Raw genomic sequence first — 11,603 nt, forward strand, 5'->3', positions numbered from 1 at the left:
TTTGGGGATACTTTACTACCTATTTTCTCCTCCTTTGAAAATAACTTAAACTCACAGATATCTGTACTGTTCTTTCAGTAACATTTTTTATTACCAATTTTAAGGTAGAAAAAATGTTTGTTAATTCTTTGTATTTATAAGAGGCAGACAGTTTTTATTTTTAATTATTAAGGTAATTGTACCTTAGTATAAAAAGTTTAATTTTTTACTACTTTTTCTGTAAACCTTGCTTGATTGACTTCAGGCTTCCCTGCAGAGTTAAAGACTGACCTGGTCTCTCTCTAACTTCCCATCTGGCCATGTACTCTTTATCTAGTTTACTTGTATAGCTCACAGAAGGGTGGAACGTCCCTGTACCATACACAAATAGCATTTCTTTATCTTTTCTCCTAGTATCCTTTTCTTTTCCTTCTTGGCCCTCATAACGGATTTTAGTTAAATTTTTTAAAATGTCATCTTTCCTGTTACCCTTAGAATATAAGTTTTGTGAATACAGAGTCTATATGTATACTAAACGTCTAAAACAGTGCCTGTCACTTAATAGGAGCTAAACAATGGTGGTTGAATGAATAATTAGTATTGGATTTTACAGTTTGAAGGTATAAATTTATATTGATGGTAGATGTGGATAATTGCTCATTTAGCTAATTATATTACACATATGCTAGAAGACGTTTGGGTACTTTTAGGCCGTGAATAAAAATTTAATGTTTTAGAACAGTTGAGGCCTCAGATAATTTACTTTAGTTGTGATTATAGTCTTAGAAAGTTTGTCACATCTCTACATGCCCAAAGGATATTAATTAATTGTAATATAAGGAACCTTAATTTTTTTTTTTTTTTTTTTTTTGTAATTGACTTGATATCTCTTAGGGGATATTTCCTTTTGAATTAAACATTTCTTTAAAGACAGTTTTATATAGTGACTTGGTACTTAAATGCCATGTCTCATCCAACTATATTTTCTTTGTTCATATACCTCTGCGTATTTCATAACAGGACTCTTACATTTTGCTTTTGGTGATTATAGGTTTGTGAATATTCTTACATTGTGTCCATAATAACTAGAATTGTACATGCTTATAGCTGCCTAGTGTTTGGTGCTCATTGTCCATTCATTCAATCACTCTTTTAGTCAACCAGTATTTACTGAGTATTGTATTCCTTATTTCTTACGTATATGAGAGAAGGAAAATACACCACTTCTAAAGTTGTGTATTATGTTAATGCTTTATCGTTGTGTATTGCATCTATCATTAACAAAAGATAATCTGTTGTGTAATGCATTTATTTTATAGACGCTCCTGAGGTTTCAGTAACAGGCTATGATGGAAACTGGTTTGTAGGAAGAAAAGGTGTTAATCTCAAGTGTAATGCTGATGCAAATCCACCACCCTTCAAATCTGTGTGGAGCAGGTAATAATGTTAGATACTTCTAAAGAGAAATTATTTAAAAGTCAAAAGTATTCTTAAATGCATATTGGAAGTTGTTTTTATCAGTGTAATATATGATTACACTAAGAGCTGGAAATTAAATTAAGAGTTTCTAAGTGTTTTTCTGCCCCACCTCTCCCCACCTTCCGGCCCCCGCGATTCTGTTCCTCGGAGGCTACTTTGGCGACGTTAGCAATTCCTTCTGGTGTTTATCATCATTGGTCTTAAACTGCTGCTTCTTAATTTACTAATCTTTAACACTGTCTATTGACTTCTTATTATGAAAATGAAAATTTAATTTTATATCTACCCCTTCACACATAAACATACTCATATACATATTCCTGACCTTCATCGTCCCAATGAAATTAAGCTACTTTGAAATAAACTGTGTAATCGTTGCCTCCCTATGACAGGTAAATATTATTTACTGAGAGTTAAGTAGTATACTGGAATTTTGTTTTCTTTTGTTTCTAAAGCTGTTTGTTTTTCCTGAGTCTAATAATTGCTTCTTTTTACTTGTGTAGTTTACTATCTGAATATCCTTAATTCTCTTTATCTGTGGAATTTCAAACTGCTATACTGAGGTTTGCGTTCGTATTTCTCAGTGTTTGCACCCCTCCCCCCACGCCCCACACCTTCTCAGTCTAGAGAATTGTATCTGTCAACTGTGGATTCTCTTCGCTTCGCTTCTCTTCTTTCTTATTCTTTTCTTCTTTTTTTTTTCCCCTTGGTCATTAACCCTGCTTTTTTGTTTGTTTGTTTGTACTGGAATTCCTATTTCTTGTATACTAAACGTTCTTCCTTACTTAGTTTTCAGTTTTTGTTGTTCTTCCAAGATTTCCTCGATCCCTCTGCTCCACTGATTGAAAATTTTCTTTTGACATATTTTCGGTTTCTAAGAGTGTTTTCTTATTCTCTGTTCATTTTCATAGCATCCTTTTCGTATTTTATGGATGTAGTATCTTCTTGTTTCTTCCTAGAGATACTAGAATTATTTCCTCTGCAGAGTTTTTTCTGCTTCTTACATATTGTTTCTTTTTTCCTCCAGGTTCTTTTGTTTGTTTGTTTGGTCTTTCATTTTGTAGATATTTCTTAATTTTCTCAGTTGTCCAGTCATTTCACAGTGATGCATTAAAATAAAATGCTGAGTGGAAACTCTTCAGCATTTTATTTTAAGTGGGGAGTACTTACTGGGTAGATCACTTTGAGTGATCAACTAGAGAGGAGTTTATTTCACTGGGGGAGCTTCAGATATCAGTTACTGAAGAGTAGAATTCTTTTTTTTCATGGCCATTCAGTTTATTTATTGAATTAACCTTATTATTTTGCCTAAAACATAAATGCCTGGTATCTGTACAGAGTTGAGAGGAGTCTGTTTTTTTGTTTTTTCAACTTTCAACTGATCTCCTTATTTTTAGCCCTCTGCCTCACTCTGGCCTTCTGCAGTACAGTGAGTCAAAGTCCAGATCTTGGGTTCAGTGGACCACATTGGCTGCTTCCTCATTCATATGCCTCCTGCAAGCACTTCTTCAGCCAAAAGCAGAGCTTTTCAGTCTTGGCACTGTTGACATTTTGGGCTGGATAAATCTTTGTTGTTGGAGGCAGTCTTGTGAATTGTGAGATGTTTAGTGGCATCCCTGGCCTCTATTCTCTACAGCTAGCGGCACATACTCCCCCCACCCCCAGCTGTGACAACCAAAACTGTCTCAGGACATACCAGGTATGTCCCCTGGAGACAGAATTACTCCTGATTGGGAAACATTGGCCTAAAGCATATATTGTTTTCCCCATCTGTTTTCTGTCTTCTAAAAGTTAGTTGAAACATCTGATGAATTCTACCTCCTGTTCTCTTTCTCCGCATTGGTTTTTAACAGTTTTTTCATTCCTTTAATCTTACTTTAGGTGGTATTTTGTGGGTGCAAGGAAAGAGTATATTTGGTCAATCTGTTGTCTTTAAACGAAGATAAAGTTTTAAAAGTAGGGAAGACCTTCCATTTACATTTTCTTCAAAGTGGGAAGAAGGCACTGGTTAAGATGTGTGATAGGGTATTTCTAAAAGTCATACAATTCTGAGTTCTTATCCTGGTGTCTGTACTTGGAGATGTCTTTTTTGAATAAGTTATTTAACCTTTCTAATCCTTTGTATCCTCATTGATAATGGTACCCCATAGAGTTTTTGTGAGGGTAGAGACATTGAATATAAATCATGTAGCATAGATACAGGAGCATGGAAGGTGCTTAGCATGTCATTTGTTGTGAGTTTAATATGATATTTAGATTTTTCTAGCTTATTTGAATAAACAACTTTAAAGGATTATAAGCCACTTTTATATTTCTCAGAATAAAAGGGGTTAGAATTTTGGGCCCAAAGTACAGAGCTAACTGGTAAGATACATAGACTTCATATTCATTCTTATACTCCTAGAAAAAGGGTTTACCTTTTGAAAGCTGATGCTTGTAAAAATGTTCTTTCCAAAGTTCTCTTCAGAAGAAGATATGGGGTTTTTGTTTTTGTTCTTTAAACCATGTAAGAATATTACCTTTATCCTTCAATGCTAAATTAAAGTCAGAGCAACTGTAAAAGATTTTACTGATTGTTCTTTTATGCACTTGAGATCACAGACCAAAATCCTTCCATCTGTTCTCCAGTGTTGATTTGCTTCTTTCTACCTTTTCATTGTTCTATGTTCTTATTCCCTTTGTAATTAGTTGTTGGTCTCCTACTAATGTGCTTAGATCATTGAAAGCAAGGACCAAATCTTATTTACCTGTGCATTTCAGCAACACCAGCAGAGCAGAGTATGGTAAATAGTAAGTTCTTAGTAATTAAATAATGGATGGCTGAGTGAATGAGTGAATGCACTTTTTGAAAATCTGCTTAGCTCAAACTATAGTAGTAGTTGAGTGCCTGGGTTTACTTCACTTTTTATCCTCTCATCTTAAAAAATAATTTATGGGCTGTAAAAACACTTTCAAAATAAAGACCTATTGGTTTTTTTCCCCCCATGGGGTATACCCTAAGGTTGGAAAAATGAGGTGTAACAGTATACTTAGTTCCATTGCAATGAATGGTTTTAGAGTTCTTATAGTGGGATTTTATTCCTATTATGGTTTATAATAATATGTACACCAGATAGGACCTTTTAACCCAATTAGTAGAGAAACCATTTAAAAAGAGTTATTATTGATACCAAAGTTGCATTGGTTTTTGTTGTCACAGATGCCTACGTTATGAATGAAATTATTTTATAAGAAGATCCTTGTTGGTGCTTTAGAAATTAACCACCTTTGGATAGGGCACAGTATAGATTTATTTGCTCAGTATTAAATGTTGCTCTTTAAATATGTTACAGAAGGTGCTAAAACATTATCATGTACTAAAATGATGACTTTTCATTAAGAAAGTTGTAGATATATCATGTATAGATTCATAATTCACTGAGAATTATTTTAATTCTTTTGATACTATGGGTATGTCTTCAAATAATATATATTTCTAATTTTCCAGTTTTCCAAATATAATTCTTTAAAAATCACATATTTTTTTCTCTCCTTCCCTCCTATTCCTTCTAATACATTAGCCTAGCTTCACTTATATGAATTGATATGAATTGATATTTTGAAAGAATGGGTATTCTTAATGGACTTTATCAATTAATTCATCTCTATTAAAATGAAAATTCGTAACATGTGCTTTTATTTCATAGTGACTTTTACCTAAAGGATACTGATTCTTTCACTGACAACTAGGAAGTATAATGTCTTATTTAAATAGCTGTCAATGAATAGAATCTGAAGATATTTAAAGTAATTTTGTGCCTTTTAAAATATAGGTTGGATGGACAGTGGCCTGATGGTTTATTGGCTTCAGACAATACTCTTCATTTTGTCCATCCACTGACTTTCAATTATTCTGGTGTTTATGTCTGTAAAGTGACCAATTCCCTTGGTCAAAGAAGTGATCAAAAGGTCATCTATATTTCCGGTAAGTTACTATTTACTCACAAAATGAGTTACTTAAATTATTTCTGTAACAACAATCATAACAATAACACTATGATCTAGGCAGTAATTTACACTTGTGAAGATAGATACATATTCCTCAGTGTGAGGTTTTCCAAATAATCTAAAAGAGATATAATAAAGCAACTCTACCTGAAATACATATGTAAAGTGGCATTCCATTACTTAAAAAATGTCAAAATGTCTCTGCAATAAGTTATATACATTTTAAGACCTTATGCCTATAGCTAATTTTTCAGTTAAATAGTATTAGATATTCTTTTTATTGGTAGTGTGTACCTTTCTAGGTTCTTTCGTATTTACACCAAGAATAAATGTTGGATTTTTTTGTTTGTTTTTGGTAAGCTACTCTGCACATGTGTCTAATAAATAAAATGGGATATCAATTTTGATGACCTTCTTATTAAATATCATTGTCACTCAATATGAGGCTATACCGTATAGAGTTACTGAGAGGTGAAGTAGGAATGCTACTGAAAATGTTCCAATGAAATAAAATTTAAGATGTGTTTTATGGTCAGTCCATAAGCCACTAAGAACTTAGATTTTATGCATTCCATTTGTTTCACTGTGAATGTTTTTATCAGTTTGACTGAGTATATATTTGGGTATTTACAAAACATAGTTGGAGCTAAAAATGTATTTTTCCTGGGTGTAGTTATAATTAATAAATTATCAATGGAATGCTTATTTATAAAAATTATATAAATATTTTAAACGTCTCCCTCCTGACTATAAGAATGTAGCAATCTTTGTGTCTAACAAATGGGAAGTTAGAGGAAAAAGGAAGAGAATCTTGAGAAATGGAGGTTTGTATGGTAATTAGATAATAGGTAGTTAAGATTTTTTTCTCTGTTCAGTCTAAAACTAAATTTTCTTAAATCAAAGTATAGTTGATTTATAATGTTTCATGTGTACAGCAAAGTGATTCAGTTTTATATATGTATAGATATATACTCTTTTTCAGATTCTCTTCCATGATTTTAGAGAAATTTTAAGCTTGCATTAATGTTACATTCTTAGTCCTTCTGTGATCACTGAATCTAAGAACAGTTTCCCATATTATTTTCTCATGGTATTTACCACAGTTTGTAGTTGTATGCATATTTATTTACCCATTATCTATCTTCATATTTAAACAATTTGTGTTTGCTTTCTTTTATTACTGTATACTCAGCACTTAGTGCCTGGCACATGATAGAGACACAATTTTTTTTTTGCATGTATCTCACAAGAAGATTAGAGCTTTGTACATCTCTAGCTAGTCCTTTCTGCCAACAGCAGTGCTTTGGTGTAAATCTATTAGTATATTAGTCTCTCTTTCTTCCCTTAGAGGTTTTTTTATTTAAAAAAAAAAAAAAGGGAATCTTAAAGCCACAGGAAATCCGTATTTAAAATGTGGTTACCTAAAGACCGATTACTTTTTATTTCTGTTGTACAAAATTTGGTGTGGGATACTACTTGTAAATCCTAGGCTCAATGTGTTCTAATTATGTAATCATTTAAATATCAAGGCTCAATTTTGGCATCTTATCTATTGGTGATATGTTAAATTTATATCTTTGGTATTCAGGGTCCATTTCCCAGTACTCGTGACTTGTGTGTCCCACTGCCTCTTAGTGATCATTAACCTCCTATGTAGAAGTATAATATGCATTCAGAACTGAGTTCCTCATCTTTCTTCTGCCTCTTGCCACCGAATCTCTTTCTCCAGCAGTCTTTGTTTGCCTTTTCAGTTATTGGTAGCTCCATCCTTACATTTGCTCAGGGCATGAAATCCTTGATACTTACTCCCGATTTTGATTTTCCTCTCATACCCCACCCCATCCATCAACAAATTGATGTGAGCTCTCTCATTATGTTATATACAGAACCTTACCAATTCTCCACTTTTGTTGCCAGTATTCTGGCACAAACCATCAGGCAACCCTTACTTCACTACAGAACAGCCATTTAATTTTCCTACTTTTCAATCTGTCATCAGATGAGCAGGCAGAATAATCCTTTTAAAGGGCATGTTGGATCACGTCAGTCCTCTCCTCCAAACGTTCCATGGACTTCCCATTTTGCCCACAATGAAAACCAAATCTTTACAGTGATTTATAAGCTCTGTACATGTTATGGCCCTAGATTATCTTTCTGAGCTCACCTCTTGTTGTATCCCTTGTACACCTGGCTTCAGCCACCCTGGCCACTTTGCTGTTCTTTGAACAGAACAGGCACATTCCTGCCTCAGAGTCATTGCACTTTCTGTTTCCACTGCCTAGAATGTTCTTCAGATATCCTCATACCTCTTTCCCTTCAGGGAAAGAGATATTTGTTCAAATATCACCTTCACAGCCATATTTAAAATTGAAACCTCTCTCTTCTCACCCCTTTACTACTGTCTGTCATTCTTCTCTGCCTTATTTTTTCTCTACGGTACATATTACCATGTGACATACTACATATTTTATTTATATGCTTGCCTGTTTTTACCCCTACTAGAACATATGTCCTAAGAGGGCAGGAGTTTTGTGTGCTTTAATCAATACTATATTCTCACCCTCTGCAGCAATCTTTAGCACATAGTAAGTGTTCAGTAAACTTTTGTTGCATGCATGAATACATTTGAGAAGAAAATAATCAGGAAAGAATAAAAAATTCAGAGTCTGCATTTACGTAAATTTATTTATTTTTTTTTGACAAAGGTACTAATACACCACTGATGATAAACTTTACATATTTTAAAATCAACCTCTACTAAGTCTTATAAGAGTGGAAACAAAATTTTGAGTAAATATGAAAAATCACAGTTAATTACCACTGAGTACTTCAGAAAAAGATAGCATTATATGAGATGGTTTTCTTTAAGTAATCATCAAGAATTAGACTTTAATTTTCTGTCCAGAGTCTTTAATACAGTATACTGTACTGAGTTTAGTTAGCTCCTCTACGAGCTTCTTAGTGTATATCATGTATCCTAGATACAAATTGCTTTCCCCAACTGACTATTAAAGCCTACTAGTAGGCTTTTATCACAATAAAAGGCCATAACTTATACAGTAAATGATCAGAAAGTTAATCTTTTTCATTGTGAGTTATATGTACCCGTTTTCCTCTAGGAAAACATTTTAATCTCAATAATAAAATTTATATTTTAAAATTTCATAAATGATATTTTAAAATATTTGTCAAAGGAATGTATGCTATGACTGGAGGCTAAAAAGTTCTACCCACAACAGAATAGAATTAGCAACTCTGAGGGAAATTATTTGAAATTTTGTTATACATTTTCCCACATTGGCATAAGTTATTGTGCAAGAGGTACAATATTCAAGATTCAAGATTGCAATATTCAACTTCAGTTATTACTCATGGTGATACAGTGGCTCTTTGTCCAGGACTAACCGACTGCTTGAAATTGTGTTTTTCTAGTTGCTTTTGGTGTGTGTGTTTTTTCCCTGATACCTCTTACATCTCTGAGACTAGAGAAGCAAATTTTCATATATCACTTAAGTTCCTCATGCCTAAAAATCAAAGTATATTCCTATGCAAATCTTGAATTTCAAATCATATAATTTGAATGAATTTCAATCCAGACATAATATCAGACACACTTAATTTAGCAATCCTTCAACTTTAACATTTATAGATTTTGTTTATTTAAACAATTTATATAGTCTAAAAGAAAAGGGAACCAATTCATTCAGTTTTTTTAACACAGTAATTATTAGGCTAAAATATACTTTATAGCTACAGAGGTTTTACTGGACTGTTCGTTTTCCTATTTGGCAGAACTCGTTAATTTGAAAAAGAAACTTAAGAAGTTGTGTGTGGAGAACTCAGAATCTACTAGTTTATTACATTTGTTATATATTTATTTATCGCATTTAGCAAAGAATATAAAAAAAAAACTGAATAAATAAGGAATGCTTATTTATTTATGGGAAGGATTTGTAAATCATGATAAATAAGTAGCTATTAGTGATTACAAAATTGTCCTCCTGCCTCCTTACACAAAGAATGACTCTCACTGTAATTATCTTGGAGCAGAGCAAGAATTGGAAAACATGAATAAATGTCTCATGTGAATCGTGATATGTCCATTGCTTAAGATACAAAATATAACGTTTAACAGTAGTCCCTCTTATTAATAGTGAGGCTATGCTATTTTTTAAAATTTATTTATTTTATTTTTGGCTGCATTGGGCCTTCATTGCTGTGCGCGGGCTTTCTCTAGTTGCGGCGAGTGGGGGCTACTCTTCGTTGCGGTGCGCGGGCTTCTCAGTGCAGTGGCATCTCTTGTTGCGGAGCACGGGCTCTAGGTGCATGGGCTTCAGTAGTTGCAGCACGCGGGCTCAGTAGTGGTGGCTCGTGGGCTCTAGAGTGCAGGCTCAGTAGTTGTGGCGCACGGGCTTAGTTGCTCCGCGGCATGTGGGATCTTCCCAGACCAGGGCTTAAACCCGTGTCCCCTGCATTGGCAGGGGGATTCTTAACCACTGCGCCACCAGGGAAGCCCTATGCTGTTTTTTTTACACTAGTTGAGGAGGGGCTGGTAAGTTTGAAAATTTCTAGAACTGACAAAATAAGATTTTTAAATAGATTTTTTTTTGGTTACTCTTTTTTTGTTGTTAGATTTTCTGAAAGTTGTATTTTGTTAAATCTCAGTTAAATACACAGTAGATGTCCATTTGTGTTCACATAAAGAACATTACAAGTAGAAATAAATGTCAGTGATTTTTTCTTTTTAAGAATACTTCGTAAAAATGTACAGTTATGTATCATATTTGGTGAGAGCTCAGGTGTACGTGTACTATTCTGAGAAAAATACCATTTCATTAAGAGCTATCAAAAACTTTAAAAATTTTATGTGCACAAAAATGTGTGAATTTTAAATCATTAATTAGGTGATTTGTGCTTTTGTTTAAACATGCTGATGCCTGTTTATTATAACACTTTTTCCTTTGGGAATCATTGTAAAGATGACATTTAATATGTAAAACTTTCATTAATCCTCCTCAGAAAATACATGAGTTGTCTTATAAATGATTACTTTTTAGTCTGTTTCTTTAATATCCTGGTTCTGTGAGGCTGGATTATATGAGACTTTACTACTTTTATAGTAGAAATGATCCTGCAATTTCACAATTTTTTTTTTAAGATTGAATTTGTGCAGCTAGTGAATTTGTTCTCACAAATTAAAATTCTTCTTTGATTCATTTACTTACATATAATATGGTAACTAATTCACTTCAAGGTACTTGACTGGATTGCCTGTTATATTGGTTTAAACTCATAGGAAATTACTTATAATGTACTTGTTACATTTTACACTGTACTTGCTAAAGTTTTACTACATTCTATACATATGGCATTCCGTGATGAAACCTGTTTCAGTAAGTATTTTTCTTTAGCTTGTAATTTTAGAATAACTTACCCCATGTAGATTTAGTATTTTTCTAACAATCACTTTTTAAAAGCTCTGTCAGTACCACTCATTTAAAAAATAATTATAGGAGATTACCATTTGGGTCATTTATTTTTTATCAATGAAGAAATTCAAGATTTTTAAAGTCATCCTTTCTTCAAACTCTAGAATTTTGTGTAACATGACCTACAAATACCACTTAATTGATAATTAACCAATCTTTAATTTTTACTATTTATGTTTAGTTGCTTTTTAATATTAATGGCTATTTACTCTGTAATCTAATGGCAATACACAGGATCATTTGCATCTAATATTTAAGTATCATTAGAATGTTCTCTCTAAAATATTAGCTGCTCTTTCTGAGACTCCATCCTAAAGCAATGGGACATTGAATTTTGCAGACATGGTTGAAATTTCTCAATTTCCTAAATGTTCAGATATCTTGCCCATGGAGTATAGACATGATGATAACATTTTTATAACACTGTATAGTTTATAATATGTTTTTACTTTGTCTATTGGTCTCATTTGATAATAGCCCATCTGGCTAACATAGTTTAAATATGTGCTTTTTATTTTTTAAATCACTAAATAATGGTATATACTACATATGTCCTTTCTAAAAATTAAAGAGTTTTCTTTATTTAAGGAAAATATTTTTGAGAGAATTATTAAGTCAACAGCTTATACTATGGCCACTTAACAAGAATCTATAGTTTTTCATTCTTTT

The 11,603-nt window shown here is 32.8% G+C and overlaps 1 protein-coding gene across 2 annotated transcripts in view; it reads left to right on the forward strand.

Annotated features, from left to right (window-relative positions):
* NECTIN3 (nectin cell adhesion molecule 3) overlaps positions 1–11,603 on the forward strand; it is a 137,985-nt gene that overhangs the window by 55,800 nt on the left and 70,582 nt on the right. For both annotated transcript variants that reach the window (XM_061194158.1, XM_061194157.1), the window contains exons 4-5: positions 1,299–1,416; positions 5,271–5,422. In XM_061194158.1, the coding sequence (XP_061050141.1) occupies positions 1,299–1,416; positions 5,271–5,422 (270 nt within the window). The remainder of the gene's footprint in view (positions 1–1,298; positions 1,417–5,270; positions 5,423–11,603) is intronic.

This window comes from Eubalaena glacialis, chromosome 6, assembly GCF_028564815.1.
Source record: "Eubalaena glacialis isolate mEubGla1 chromosome 6, mEubGla1.1.hap2.+ XY, whole genome shotgun sequence".
NCBI lineage: Eukaryota > Metazoa > Chordata > Mammalia > Artiodactyla > Balaenidae > Eubalaena > Eubalaena glacialis.